We start from the raw sequence: 16,350 nt of genomic DNA, 5'->3' as shown, positions 1-16,350 counted from the left end.
TGCTTTGTTTGTAAAGCACACGTTGTCCACCTTGACAACCGCATTATGCTTGATGAGATATGAATATCAAACTTAGATATTTAAAAAATGTAATAGCTATTAATTTATTATGTTGATGAAGTCCTGTTTTGGGCTAAACAAGTCTTAGCAAATGAGTCCAAAACCCTCACAAAAAGAGAAAAGGAAATAATACCAAATGTTGCAACAATTAATATACATATTAAGTAGAATTATTCATTCTTGTTTGAAACATGGCAAGAACCATCGGGATCTAGAGCAGGGAAAGGAAGAGCAAACAGAACGGTGAGGTAGTTGAACTTGTTTTGAATAGAGGTTGAATATTGTAACAACCCGTCCAGTGGATTCCACCACATGGCACACCCCGCCACATGGCATCCCTACAGCGCTGCAGCGCATCGACCCTAACCTCTCTCCTGTGGGCCCAATCTGAGCATGTAGGCACTCTCCTGGCTCACATACACTCCTGACCCACCAGGTAGGTTATTGGTGCGCCTGGCGTTCCTCGAACCCAGGTCCTCACCTTTTAACAACCTTCCCATCGGACAAGCTGTTACCAATTGGGTCCACAGGAGAGAGGTTAGGGTCGATGCGCTGCAGCGCTTGTAGCTGCCATGTGGCGGGGTGTGCCATGTGGCAAGGGTTCCCACCGGGATGGGTTGTTACAAATATGAAGATTTCGGTTTTGTCATATTGATCTTCGAAAAGGATAGTATCCATGGAGAAGTAGATGGAATTCTTCTGGATTCCCTGCATGTCCTTGGCGAGCAGTGTGATACCCAAATCCAAAAGAATGGTCTCGCCTCCCAAAGAATAAATTTCCTCCCACTGGTTGTTCCCAACCATCTTGTAGATTTTAAACTCCCATATTTTGGACACATTCGGACGACGACACTTAACGATTAAGACATCTCTGGCTAGCGTGACAACTACTTTATTCTTTGAGTGAACCACGTTGTCCTTCCATGAAGTTCCAGGCATCCTCATGCCAAAAGGTCTAAGTGGTTGTAAGAAGTCACTTACGCTGGTTTTGAAAACTCTGAGCGGAGTATATCCAGAAAAATCGAAGACCTTGAGTTTAGCATAGTTGAGACAATAGAGCTTCTGATCCTTGAAAACCATGCTAAAACATTCGATACCTGACAAGGTTGGGATTTTTTTTCCACGACTTGTCTCCTCTCTTGAAAGAAATGGCATGATCTTCTTCGGACATTCCAATAACTAGGTGATCTTTGGTTTTCTCATCGATCCAAAGTATTGAACATATGAGTCCACACCCTGATACGAAGGTCGGTAGATTGATTCTCTCGCGGGTTAAAAGATCTAGAATATATAGATTCAATCTACAGTCTTCATCTATGTGTTTGTATTTTGGTTGCATCAGAAGCCAGCTTTTATAAGTCGCCACACAAACGTTCTTGGTGAAATCGTTGCCGAGATTTGGTATTTTGTACATCTTGTCTTTTTTTTCAGGGTTGAACAAAAGACACTCACCGTTACCCTTGGGGAATCGAATCATCCAAGGAATTTGGTTATTTTACCCCTATTTGAAAGAATATTCATTCCCAAAGGAAGGAATATTTCTTCCAAAAAAATTTTCCCCAAAAATTTCCCGCCAAAAACTTTCCGCCAAATTTTCCCGCCAAAAACATTTCCGCAAATATTTTCCCACAAAAAAATATTTTTTCAAAAATTTTCCCGCCAAATTTTTTTAAAGGGTTTTTAAAGGGATTTACAAGAGTTTTTAAATGGTTTTTAAAAGATTTGTAATGGTTTTTAAAGGGTTTTAGAAGCTTACAAAGGTTTTTAAATGGTTTTTAAATGATTTACAATTGTTTTTAATTTTTTTTTAAGTTTATAACAGTTTTAAAAAGATTTACAAGGATTTTTAAAGGTTTTTGAAAAGGATTTACAAGTGTTTTTAAAAGGATTTAAAAGTGTATTTAAAGGCATACAAAGATTTAAAAATAGTTTTAAAGGATTTACAAGAAGTTTTAAAGGGTTTTAGAAGTTTAAAAAGGTTTTTGAAGGGTTTACAAAAGTTTTTAAAGGTATTACAAGTTCTTTAAAATGGTTTTTAAGGATTAACAAGGGGTTTTAAAGGTTTTAGAAGTTTACAAAAGTTTTTATTAAATGATTTATCACGGTTATAAGGGGTTTAAAGGGATTTACAAGTGTTTATAAATGTTATAAAATGATTTACAATGGTTTTAAAAGGTTTACTCAAGTTTTGAAAGGTTTTGGATGACTTTTAAAAGATTTACAAGGGTTTTAAAGGATTTTTTAAGGGATTTAAAAATATTGACAAAGTTTTTTAAAGGAATTGCGGAAAAAATTTGGCGGGAAAATTTTTGTCGGAAATTTTTAGCGGGAAAATTTTTGGCGGGAAATTTTTCGGAAGGAATATTCTTTTTGTTGGAAAGAATATTCTTTTCTTCATCATGGGTTATAATAAAGGAGGGTAAGTCATTTTGTACATTGAAGAGAGTATTTTTGAAAATGAACACCTGGAGAGGGTACTTGTAGAAAAGGGTATCATAAAAAGATTAGTTGTGCAAATCCCCCAATTATCAATGATTTAATATATGTTCTCACCCGTGGCAAAATTATCAATTATTTTATATAATTATAATATCTGAATCATTTTATTTTTTTAATATTTATACTATATGAAGCTTTTAAAAGTTTCAATATTATGCTATTTTAATTTTATAAAGATTAAAAATTATATTTGAAACTTTAATAAATTTTAAATTTTTTAATATTTATAATATTGAAACATTTTAAATTTTTATCTATTATAATATTTTAAAAAATTTAAAAGTTTTAATTTACTCAAACTTAAAACCGGATTATATGAAATAAAAGTTTTTAATTTGGATACCTAATAAATCAAGCCTACTGCTCATTCGTCTTATTTATAATGATATGAACTATTATCAAAAAAACTTTTTTGACCGATGTAGGACACTGTATATACAGTTTTTTTTGTCAACTGAGTAATATATATCCGTTTAAAAAAATTCAAATTGCAACATATATAAAAAACATGTTGAATTTTTATCATACAATCGTATTCAGACAGCCAAATATTTAGTTTATTTAAATAATCAGTGATGGAACACTCATAATATAAGCCTTAAACGTCATAATTTGGTTAGAGTTTAGTAGTTAGTGAGCTGAACTTTGGCAATCAAACATAGAGAACGTGTTATCATCATGTTTGGGCTGTAAGGGAGATATATAGTTATGTTCATGTGGGACTTTGTATATTGTATATTACTAGGAAGTCAAGGGTTTGGAAGAGCTGCAGTAGCAACACTCATGAGAGGATGGCCATCTTCTGGGAAGCATGACCCTAAGGTCCTAATCAGATTTTGGAGCTTTGGTATGCTGAGTTTTCCATTGCGACACGCTTGGAAGGCGACGAATGGGAGCTTTCGGCCAAGATTAAGTGGTCTGGTGCTGTCCTCTCCTTAGACTCATCATCATCTACTGCCCCCCTTAACTTGTTATATGTTGTTTCTCTTTTGTAACTTATATGAGTTTGTTTCGTGGTGGATATATGATGGATTGTAACAGTCAAGATCTTGACGTGCATTGAGGTAATGCATTCGTTGTTAAAATTAAATTAAAGTTGTAATTGCAAAGAACACAAATCCATTCGCTTTTGAATAATGTTGGATCCAACTCATGAATGTTGTTTAATGATGTGGTTCAATTTGGTATTGTTGAAGGTGGGATACGGCGTGCAACAAAATTAGGAGCTTGTTTGAAAATGCTATGTGTGAAAAGACCAAACAATGATGATCCAAGAGCTGCAGTCATGTGAGAGTTTGTAGAAGGACTGAAGTTCAGGATTATAATATTCATCCATATTTAAAAAGCAAGACCAAGTCTTTGTGTGTGTATTGATCATAATATAGTAACTAATGTAACGTAACCGCCTGTTGTATTTTAGAAAAATAACAGTGTCTACATATATCAGAGCTTAAAGTTACTACACCGTTAATTCATGTTTTTATAAGGTTTTAATAAGGCTTTTATAAAGTTTTTAAAAGGTTTCTTAAATTTTTTAAAAGAATTTATTTTATTAAACCTTATAGAAACTTTATAAAAGCCTTGTAAATACTTATAAAAACTTTAATATACATTTAAACACTTTGTAAATCAATTTAAATACGTTGTACAACCTTTTAAGTACTTTCAAAACCTTTTAAATATTTTTCAAAACCTTTTAAATACTTTTAAAAACTTATAAAAGCCATGTAAAACGTTTTAAATAGCTTTAAAATCTTAATTTACATTTAAAAACCTTTTAAATACTTTGTAAAACCTTTTATTACTTTTTAAAAACCTTTTAAATATGTTTTAAAACCTTTTAAATACTTTTGAAAAACCTTTTAAATACTTTTTAAAAACCTTTTAAAAACCTTATAAAAGCTTTATAAAAACCTCATCAAAGCTTTATAAAAACCTTATAAAACATTTTAAATACTTTTTAAATACCTGTTAAAAACCTTATAACCCTTAAATAGTTTTTAGAAACCTTTTATAAAAACCTTATAAAACCTTTTAAATACTTTTTAAAAACCTCTTAAAAACCATATAACCCTTAAATAGTTTTTAGAAACCTTTTAAAACCTTACAAAATCTTTTAAATACTATGTAAACAGATAGTTTTCAAAAACCTTTTAAAACCCTTATAAAATCGTTATAAAAACCTTTTAAAACTCTTATAAAAACCTTATAAACTCTTTATAAAAGAATTGTAAAACCTTATGAATTATCAATCATTGTATAAACCCTTTTAAATACTTCTAGTCTTAAGAATTTAAGGTTTAAAATGTCTACAAAGATTTTATATGGAATTTCAAAGGTTATAAAATGATTTTAAAACGTTTGAAATGTTTTTATAAAGGTTTTATATGGTTTTTATAAGGTTTTATATGATACAAAATGAAGGAATAGCACGTGAATAAGGAGAAGTAAATACATAGAGTGAATAGCTTTTTGTATATAAGAATTGATTGTATTAGGCGATTAGAATTTTCTTTCTTGGGAAATTCTTGTTTACGAGTTTGAAAAACCCAATGTTATGAAAAGTAAGCCAACATATTGCTCTTGTGAGAGCTCTGATCAAAAGGTTCCAGCACTAACTAATTTACATTAGTAGATTAATGGTTACGTAATACTCAAACAAGGCATTACTCCACAAGTCAAAACTGGAACCATGACAAGGCAGTAATCTATTGCTTAGCTCCATTTCTTCTCCTCCACTTGAAAATCTTCCGCAAGTCTCATTTCACATGTCCATTCACCACCCACAAAACTGTAGCATAAAAAAATCAAATTTCTCCACTTGTATTTTATGTGTAGCATCATAATTATAATATTATTTACCAAGATCTTAACCACATACATATATATCTACATAGAAATAAAAAAAGAGGATAACTATATAATCGTAAAGCCAAAAACGTGGATGGGTACAAGCACCACTGCAGCTCCACACCACAACCTTTTACAAATGCAAGCAATCACCACCAATAACTATTTTTCCAGCTGAAACCTTGTGAAGAAACAACCTCGACAGCTACAATTCTCACACCTCAAATCGCCCACCTCAAAACTGGAACCAAACAAGGGTATATAAAATCCTTGTGAAAGATTTACAGTCATCAACATCAAACTACAAACTCCAAATTGTTTGATACACTTTCTCATAATGTCACAAAAAAAAACAACCAGATATATATACAACCCTTTATAATTACTTTTAAAACCCTTTTAAATCCATTTTAAAACCCTTTCAAAAGCTTTTTAAAACCTTTTTAAAAGTTTTTTAAAAGGCCTGTAAAATTATTTGAAACCCTTTCAAAAATTTTGGAGAACGATGAACATTCTTTATTTCAGTGGCAAGTCACATTAATTCAATCCTTCACAACCCCAAAATAAGCTCATTAACATTAATTTAGCAAAACAAAACATAATGTAATCAAGCAACAACAAAAAAAAAAATTTGTTTGGTACACTAAAGATTATGAAACAAATCTACATTTCAGACTATACCCTAATTAACAAAGACTTGAAAATCACTATACCCTAATGAATCTATAACTACTAGTAGCTCTGAGACTTATTATCCGACATCCGGTATCCGTCTCAATTTGATCCGAAAAACCAGATATCCAGGACGGGCAGAGCCGGATCCGGATAGTTGATTTACATATCCGTCCGGATCCGGATACTAAGAAATTTCAAAACTGGATATCCGGATCCGGTTTTATAATTAAATTGTGTTTAATTTGTTACTAAACCACTTAAAAAGCCCAATTGAATTATAAGACCAAAAAAATAAAAAAGCTCAATTAACTTCAGTTTCTCTCTCCAAATTTACGAGAGAAGTGTGAAATCACTTTTTGACTTTTTGAGGCTCTCCATCTTTTTCTCAAATCAACGTTTCTTCATCCTTCATCTTCGATTTAGATCTATTGGTGTTTGGTGACAAATTAATGGACTTGGTGTGAGTTCAAGACGATTTCGGTGATGAAGGCGATATGTAAAAGTAAACATGGTGGATATGTTTTTTTTGTGTGGAGAAATTTGGTTGTTGAACTCGTTAAGATATCGTGGGGTTTTGGCTTCCTAATAGCTTTTTTCATGGCGAAGATGACGGTGGAGTTTTAATTACGGCGGAGCTTGGCTACTTTGGCAAAGCTTGGGTCAACCGTCACAGTAAAAGAGATCTAACTGTTGTTGAGATTGGATCCGGATGTCCGCATATCCGCATATATTCGGGTGTTTTTTTGGTTATCCGGATCTCGGATATCCGAGGTTTTGGAGCCGGATACGGATAGTGATATTGGGAATTCGGCCGGATCCGGATCCGAATACTATGATTATTGCCGGATATCCGGCTCCGTATCAGGGCTAACTACTAGCATTCTATTCAATTTTATCCAAAATTTATATAGATTTTACAAATTAACAAAAACCTGAACAATATATTCAAAAATCCATAACTACCGACAACGACGCTAGAGAGAGAGAGAGAGAGAGAGAGAGAGAGAGAGAGAGAGAGAGAGAGAGAGATGATGGAGAGAGAGAGCAGATCGAGAGAGAGATGATAGAGATAGAGAGCAGATGGAGAGAGAGATGATAGAGATAGAGCAGATCGAGAGAGAGATGATAGAGATAGAGCAGATCGAGAGAGAGATGATGGAGAGAGAGCAGATTGAGAGAGAAAAGATCCGGAGAGAGAAATTATGTAGAGGGAAGAGATGCTGAGAGAATGAATCGAGAGAGAAGATGGAGAAGGAGAAAATAGTTTTTGCAATTAGGTTAAATCATTAAGGGTATATTTGTTTTTTTCCCAAAAATAGGGGTATTTTTAAAAATGATCTCCCTTGTGGGGTATTTTTAAAAATATATTCCCCAAAAGGAGTATTTTTAAAATTGTCCCTTAAATCTAAAATTTTGTAAAGTTCTTAGTTTCTAAAATTAATTGATAGATATACAAAAATATATATGAAAATATCTATCATATTATCTCCCTTTGACCATAATAACCATATTACTGATTATAAATTAAAATTTGTTAATAATTTATCTTCAATTATAATAGTCATCTATATATGAAAGAAACGAGAAATGGAAACTTGTTTTGTCAAAATAATATCATTATTAATTAAATTTTTGATATTTCATCTTCAATCATTTGTTAGAATTTGAATACATAACGTAATCCATATTAGTGTCACTAAATTTATTAAGATTGTGCACCAGTATGAAGTAACATTTTTCATGAAATAGATTAGAAAATTATAAAATTTTAATTATTTTATGAAGAGTTTTAGATATTGAATGTACAAAATTTTGTAACAAAATATTGAACGAACAGAATATTGAATACATCCGCATTATCAAAATATATATTTTAGAAAAGAAAAAAATATATGTAAAGTTTATAGTTTATCTTCCTATGTTTTTATTTTATTTTTAATATTGTTTTGGCAAATTATAGTTCATAATTCAGTATAAATATCCTACAATGAAGAATCTTGAATGGTAGATGTGGTTGTGCGGATAAAAGATGATGAAAAATGAGTGCTTGCAAAACGATAGAAAAATGATATATCTAAAAAAATTGTGAAACCATAAATTCATATATTTATATTAATACTAATGTGGGAAAAACGTGAGTTTTTTTATTAAAAAGTATATAATTGTAGAAATGGTTGAGAGTGGCTGAAATAAAAGGAAAATTGTTTGCCAGCTACACAGACAATTCACCAACACATACGCACACATGCAAACAATTTTAATGTTTGGCTAACTACATAGACTATCGACATCACATGAGCACATATCTGAACAAACATTGGTTATGTACGCAGCACCATAACCATATCTTCCGACACCCGTCCGTTTTAAAGAACGACGGAATCCGGTGACGGCTTTTAATCCCGATTATGACCCAATTAATAATTTGACCGGCGATATTAAAATTTTTAACGGAACCAAAATTGTAATGTCTCAAACCCGGTTCAATTAAAATGTCTACATGACAAACACTCTTTTACTTCCTCGTTCTTTCACGATTTGTAAAGCAAAAAAAAAATCCCATTTTACTTAAGAGGAATTCGAATCTCATCACGATACAAGGTAAGATATATCTTTTTGAGTTGAATAATATGTGAAATCGAAATCTTGATAGTAAATATGTGAAACAGAAATCGAAATCTCTATTATTTCTGGGTTTCTGGGTTTTGTGGAACAAAATGTGGGTTTAACTTGAAAATATTTGGGTTTAACTAGCATCAAGTCTTTCTTTTTCCCACCTATCATACACCACATTACACCTTGTCTTCAATATATATCTAATCACATTCTGTTTAAACTCTTGACCACTTGAAAATATTTGTTTCAGGCTGAACACACCATCAGGTAAATTCCTTCTTACCAACCTCTCAGCTTGTTCTTCTTCATCACCAGAAGAAGCATCAGTAGCAGGGTAGACTTCATCTTCATCTGAAATCTGTTCTTCATAACTCTCATGATTGAAAACTTCTAAATCCGCTTCAACAACCTCATCATCATCATCATCATCAGCTGATTCTGCATTGTCAGACAAACCAGCTTCTTCATCATTAGAATCATCATCATCAGACACCTCTATATCCGCTTCGGGTTCATACTCTGGGTCACTCTCTCCATCACTTGGATTCTCAACTGCTGTAGCTATCTCTGGCACTATCTGTAGCTCCTCAATTATTGGTTTCTCAACATACACATCCAACTTTCTCATCCAACGACCTGCTGCTTGCATCTTCTTTTTATTTGCATCCACATTTTCCCAAAGAGGATGTTTATCTTCTAAGTCTTCAAATGGCAGCTTCTACCACATTCTCCCAGATCAAGCAACTTCAATATCACTTCTGCAAATATAATATCACGATCTACTTCAACAACATCAAGCACTCCATCAACGTAATCCAAGACACCATTTGTCGTTTTAAAATGCCCAGAATGATGGCAACTTACTGTAACAAGTGACTCGTTACTACACAATAAAAAAAACGAAAAATTTATCAACATTAGTCAACTGGTCGTCTTAAACAATGATAAAAAAAAACCCGACAAAAACCCGACATAAATCGACAAGAAACAAAAGACAAATCGTTTTTTCAAACTAAGCAACTATCGAAATCGACACCACTTTCACTTTCTTATATAAAGTTCATAAACCCAGAAAAAAACTTAGAAGAAATCGATAAACTCTTTTAAACTCAGAAACCTTTTCAAACCCAGAAACCCCTTCAAACCCAGAAAACAATCGATCTCCGATTCACATTCAAATCAAGTTAAAACGAGAGAACTTACCTCATCGTAACGAGATTCACGTTTGCTTCAGTCAATGAGAGTAGATTTTTGAAGATTTGTTCTTCTTCGTCAAGAAATTAGAAAGATATTTTTTGTGTTTCTTTGCAAATCCTGAATGACTAAGGAAGAGGAGGAGACTAGGTTTGTTATGTTGCAATTTCAATTGGACCGGTTTGGGCTTAATTCAATCTGGTCCGGTTTAAAAAAATTGTGGGTTAAAATCTTAATCGGGTCATAATCAGAATTAAAGGACGTCACCGGATTTCGTCGTTCCTTAAAACGGGACGGTACTGGAAGTTATGGTTATGGTGCTGCGTACATAACCAATGTTTGTTCAGATATGTGCTCATGTGATGTCGATAGTCTATGTAGTTAGCCAAACATTAAAATTGTTTGCATGTGTGCGTATGTGTTGGTGAATTGTCTGTGTAGCTGGCAAACAATTTTCCGAAATAAAACTATGGTTGTGATTAGATTCGAAAAAGTGAAAAGTGCTAAATTATATTGTTAATGATCATATATTATATAACAATGAGAGGTAGTAGTTGTACAAAATAGAATTTATTAAGTTTAGATACTCAAAAGTTTTTTCATAAAATTATATTTAAAAAGCTATACTAGCTAATATAAAGTGAGCAGAAAAGATGAATAGTAGTAAATTGCCGTTCTTAGGTAGATCAAGATCTCTAATTTTCGAAGTCTCCAAAAATGAAGTGGGGACTATAAGACCAGAAGTTCAATTCTGACCGCTTTCTGGAGGTGTCGGAATCAGCTTCCAATTTTAGAAATACTGGTTAATTGAAGAAGAAAGAAGCATGATGATAATATTTATAGTTTTATGTCTTTTATCAACTTGATCTTGTATCCCGTTAATCGGGCTTTTGGCTCCGGGAGTTTCCTTTAAATTTGCCGGCTTTATCTCTGGAGGGCTTTCGACCCTTGCCGACTTTGTTTCCAGAAAGTCTTGTCTTGGACTTTGTTGGCTTTGTGTAATATGTACTGGTTTCAATCTTGAATAAACTCAATAGTGAAAAAAAACTTTTATATAAAACCAATACAGTATATTATAATTTATATTGATTACTTCACTTAAGCGTTTTTTAACAATCACAATATCTTAGTTTTACGTAAAATCTTTCTCCAAGGAAACAAAAAGAATACAAAAACCATTGAATACATCATAGAAATGATCGATCAATTAAAAGAAGATGAAAAAAGGAGGTCACTATGCAAAGTATGCATTTCAACAATAATGAATGAACACATATACTATGTAATATGTTCGCACAAAAAAAATATACTTTGTAATATAATCTAATATACCGATCTATTTGACAGAACAACATTGTAAATACATGCATATATGATAAAAATGTAAATATAGTTGCAAGAAGGCTCTCCAACCTCAATGTTTCAAACCATCCGGATTGTAATAAGCAAAGCATGACGTTTTTGCAGCAAAGAGGTGGTAGGTGACTAGTAATTCCAGAAAATCTGGTCTCTCCGCAACTTTTTCTTGAAGTAAACTCCGAGTAGCTTTCTATACGTCCAGTTTTTCCGCGGACTAAACTCCAAAACAGCTTCTGAGCTAAGATGAAAATCGCCTTTCCCCAGTACTTCATATGCAAGTGGATCAGTTAAGACAATAGGAGAATCGTCAAAGTTCATTTGGTTGTAAAAAAATTCCAAATTTCTTGCTAGTCGCCTGTCCATGTATGCATCGACCACACATCCGAAAGTCACAAGATCTGGAACAATGTTTAAATGTCTCATATGTTCAAGAGTGAGATGTAGATCCCAAAAGAGAGCCATTCTAGAAAACGCAAGGGCTCGAATGTTAAAGGTGGTAAGGTCAGGAGAGAAACCCGCATCAAGCATTCCAACAAACTCTCTCTGCAAGCTTTTCATCTTAAAGTCAGCTGCATATGAAAGTAATACAGAGTTCCATAACAAATTCCCTAGATTTCTTCTACCGAGACCAACATCTGACAAAAACTCACGTAGCCGATAAAACTTTCTTTCTTTTAAATATGCTAGCAACACAGCCCTTATCTCTTCTTCCTCTATCACAATTCCAAACTTCCAAAGCCTGCCATATGCCTGCTCTATCTTTTTTAAAGTACCGAAAACACTATAGTATCTAACAATCGCATTAGACGTGCCAGAATCTAACGACATTCCCTTAGAATCAACTTCCTCTATAACACCCTCCATCAATTGCAACTGACCATTCTTTCCAAAACAAGATATAGCAAGTGAACATACAACCCGAAGCAGCTTCGAATGCCTCACACTTACATCCTTGGTGATCACGAAAATTTCATCAAAACAACCAATCTTTTCATAAGCAGACATGAGCTTTGATATGACAACAAGATCAAGCACGAAAGAACTGTTTAAAATCTCATCCCAAATCGTACGTGCACGAAGAACAAACCCATTTTCAGCAAAGCAAAGCATAAGAGCACAAAGCGTTCTGTAATTTGGCAACAGGTTATCTGATTTCGTTTGGATGAAAATCTCATAAGCTACTTTAGGCAATCTTTTCTGGCTTAAGGTTTGCACTAATGAAGCATAGTCTACAATTTGTAGCTTTCTACTGAAAACTCTTGATAGCTTCGAGTCCTTGATCAACTGTACAATATTAGATTACCAAATTCAAGATATGAAGTGAAAGCAATGCAAAATTAAGAACTCAAATACAAATTTTGGAGTAAACCTTTCGAGCGATTGAAGGAGAAGACGAATCTGTGTAACAAGATAAAAGCTTGAGATGGCGGGTTCTCAAATAGAGAGGATGAGATAGATTGAACGACAACATTGCGACCAAATCTCCGGCGTGGCAAGGTGGTGACGGAGGAATCAAGCCGATTTCCAGCGATGGGAGAGAGAGATATATTTAAGCCTTTGTAGTGATGTCAAAATGGCCGCACCCTGCCCATTTAGACCCTGCCCATGAAACAGAAAATGTTTTGTACCCGTTTAAACTAAAGATGTATATAACAACATTAATATACCAATAAAGATGAAAACATGGTCCGGAATAATGATTAGAAGATGAATACTGAACAATTATGTCATAAAAGATCCAAATTCACTAAAACAACATCAGATTCACAGTGTTAAGTAAGGCCACTATAGACGAGCAATTATTCAGTTAGTTCACAATTGAATCCACGAAGAGAGAACAGAAAAAATTAGGTACAAGAACCAAAATACAGTAACTCATAAGCAAGCACAAAACAAAAGTCAAGATCACTGGGGAATATTTCTAGCTCAAATCTATACAAAAGAATGGTAGTAAAACTATTCTATTTTAATGGAGCACAATCCTACTTATTCAAACAGCAGTCAAAACTAAAGCTATATGCCATATCGTTTAAACTAAGAATTCACACAAGAAGAAGCACTATATCTAAATTGTGTTCACTGTAAATGAAACCAAGAAGATAAGATCGAAACAAACCAAAACAACAAAATTTTCTAAGAGGAATCGATTATGTGAGGAGATTGAAAAGCCAAGATAAAATTCAAACGAGGAATCACTAAAACACAAGCCGAAAACAGAGAAATCGAATCGAAAGCTGGAAAGGCCAAAATATCTCCTTGATCTTAACGAGACGACGCTCATACTCTTCACAACGCTTGAAGTAAACCTTGACAAATAACAACAACCAATCCTTCATCGTGCTTACATTGGATTGACTTTAAGAATCTCCCGCTTCACCGAAACCCGCAAGAGGGAGAGAGAAGAAGATAGTGAAAGAGTAAAAACAGAGTTTACCTGAGGGAAGTAAAGAAAGGAGCCGCCGGAAGATACAGAGAGACGAAGGTGATGGTGGTGATAAGGAGCAGAGAGATTGAAACCCTAATGAACTGTGGAAGAAACGAATCGAGGAAGAGGAAGAACCAGAAGGATTTTTTTTTTCTTTCTTGTAAGTGTTTCTCTAAAGCTCGTTACATTCACAGACGTTTAAACTAAATAGCCCGTCTTTTTTTTGTTTTTTTTTTGGTCAACCCTGTTTAGTTTTTTTTTTTTTTTTTTTTTTTCAAGTATTGTTATCGGGTAATAGGCTGATCTTATTATATCTATGATTCTATATTAACATTTTTGAAGTACCTTTTGTAAAATAACCTTTTATTTTGTATTATTTGCATAATAAATCTTTCCCATTTAAATAAATAACAAGCTTTTAAGATAAAATTTGTAATTAAATTACACCAGAATTGCAAAATTATAAACTAATATTTATTACATTTAACAAAATTTCCTAAAATGTCTCCTTAATAAATTGAATATTTCTCCAATATCCTTATATGATCTTATTTGTTTTAAAATTTACATTATTACGTAAAACATAAGTATAATAAAAATACAAATTTTTTTTGCATATGTAGCAATTTGATTTTTTGAAAACGGACGTATATTACTTAATCGATAAAAGAAAAAACATATTTATATAACGTCCCACATCGGGTAGAAAATTTTAGACAATGGTTCGGAACCATTATAAATATGACTAATATGAAACTTAAAAATCCAAAATCTTGAATGGAAGATTACAACAAAAAAAGTTTTACTAAATTTTAGGGAATCAAAAATTTTAAAATCTTGATTGTGGCAAAAACCAAAATCTCTCGAAATCTATAAAACATTCAAGGTTTATATTTTACATAGATAAGATTTAACGGGTTTGAGTTTTATGTTTTTCTTACGGGTTATCTTACGGGTTAACAAAACAAAAAAAAGAACAAATATAACTTAAACATAACTTTTTTAGTTCCGCGAGTTACAAAAAACAATCCCGCGAGTTAAGTAATAAAAATAACAATCAAAAATACAGTTATACAATCTTAAACACTAAAAATGTAATAAAATTAACAAATATAACTTATATATATTTTTTAGTTAAAACAATTGTCCCGTGGTGTACCGCGGGTTAAAACCTAATAATCTTTGGTTTTCAAAGTCAGCCATTACAAAGATCTTGACATGTGTCAGTTATTAACGTTAAGATGTTGACACGTGTCGATTCTAATTTTGTTAATATGTAGATAAAATAAGAATATTATTAACCCTATCGAAAAAGGAAATATATAAAACAAATATTATAAAGAGTTATATATCAAAAATTATTAATAAATTTAAACAAATAACCTAATTTCAGTTATGTCAATTTGGTAACTATATAAAAGTTTACAATTTTTCATATTTGAAAGAGGAATTTTTAAAAATGGATAGAAAATTGGTGTATTTTTAAAAAGATGTACACTGAAAGGGGTATTTCTCAAAAATTCTCTTTTAACTATTTACCTAATTTTTGGTTTTGCCAGTTGTAGGTTTTACATTTATAAGGGTTATATGTTGGTTTGAGTTTATAAATGTTTATTATAGTTTAGATTTTATAATTAAACGAGATTATTTATCGGTTTGGGTTTATAAAAGAGGAGTGAGATTTAGATTTTACAATTAAACAAGGTTATTTATCAGTTTGCGTTCATAAAGGAAAATTAGGATTTACATTGTACAAATAATTTACATTTTGAGTTTAACTAAATAAATATTTTTAGTCATGATTTTTATTTTATAACATGTTATATTTTTTTAATTTTTAATTTATGTATGAATGTATTATGCCATTGAGCCATTTCATTGTCTAAAACATAAGGGTGAATAAACAATTTTCGAAAATAATATTTTTAGCTTAAATTAAAGATAACAAAATTTCAATATAATTCGTAATATAGTAATTTTAAAATATTTTTTAAAAATACGTAGTTTTTTATAATTCGTATTTGAAAGATTTTTTAATGTTTTCATCAACGATGCTATAATTTATTTTAGAATCTTTATGTTTATTTGCGTTGTTTATATGAACTTATTTACAAATGACTATATTTGTATTTAACATCATATTTTAGATTGATGTTAATTTGCAAGAACTTTACCATCATATTAAATAATATTAGTTAGTTTTCATAGTTTGAGAATGATTTCTTGAAAAATTAACAGTTAAGAAATAACAATTTTTACAAAATGATATAATCATGCTTTAGAGGATAATTGCTAAATTAAGATTTTTCTAGATATTTTAGAAATATTATGAATAATGGTGAATAGCTCCCAAATAGCTCCCAAATGTTTTGGTGATTGACGTTTGACATTACTAAATTTTTTTAATTAACGTTTAATACCGTATTTTAAGATATATATATATATATATACATATATACACGTTTATTTGATACATTAAACCAAATAAAATCTCTTTCCAAATGAAAATAATTTTCTCTTATTTTTCAAAAAAAAGATTTGGAAATTATTTTTTAAAAGTTATAATAAATTTAATTTTAATTTAATTTTAAATAAAGATAACCCGTCTATCGGACGGGTACTAAACTAGTAATTTTATAAAAGACCCTTTTGAACCGAACTAAATTGATCCA

General features: G+C 31.7%; 1 protein-coding gene and 1 pseudogene across 2 annotated transcripts; both read right to left on the bottom strand.

Annotated features, from left to right (window-relative positions):
• Positions 1–234: 234 nt before the first annotated feature.
• LOC17900037 lies at positions 235–9,908 on the bottom strand (annotated as a pseudogene).
• Positions 9,909–11,170: 1,262 nt separating this feature from the next.
• LOC17897603 (pentatricopeptide repeat-containing protein At3g42630) lies at positions 11,171–13,823 on the bottom strand. 2 transcript variants are annotated; one of them, XM_023790208.1, is made up of 3 exons: positions 13,688–13,823; positions 12,623–12,852; positions 11,171–12,537 (listed from the first exon to the last, which is right to left on the bottom strand). In XM_023790208.1, the coding sequence occupies exons 2-3, from the start codon at positions 12,722–12,724 to the stop codon at positions 11,380–11,382; spliced, it is 1,260 nt and encodes a 419-aa protein (XP_023645976.1). In that variant the 5' UTR covers positions 12,725–12,852; positions 13,688–13,823; the 3' UTR covers positions 11,171–11,379. The 2 variants fall into 2 exon arrangements, with proteins under 2 accessions (XP_023645976.1, XP_006307633.1); XM_006307571.2 differs by lacking the exon at positions 13,688–13,823 and having other exon boundaries at positions 12,623–13,592.
• Between the last annotated feature and the right edge of the window lie 2,527 nt (positions 13,824–16,350).

Source organism: Capsella rubella, unplaced genomic scaffold (genome assembly GCF_000375325.1).
Source record: "Capsella rubella cultivar Monte Gargano unplaced genomic scaffold, Caprub1_0 scaffold_1, whole genome shotgun sequence".
In the NCBI taxonomy this organism is placed as follows: Eukaryota; Viridiplantae; Streptophyta; class Magnoliopsida; order Brassicales; family Brassicaceae; genus Capsella; species Capsella rubella.
This window is presented reverse-complemented; position numbering and strand designations above follow the sequence as displayed.

Coding starts and splice junctions, on each gene's coding strand:
- LOC17897603 (XM_023790208.1), bottom strand. CDS start 12,724: ATGTTGTCGTTCAATCTATCTCATCCTCTCTATTTGAGAACCCGCCAT. Junction 12,538..12,622: donor CTCCTTCAATCGCTCGAAAG/GTTTACTCCAAA, acceptor AATATTGTACAG/TTGATCAAGGACTCGAAGCT.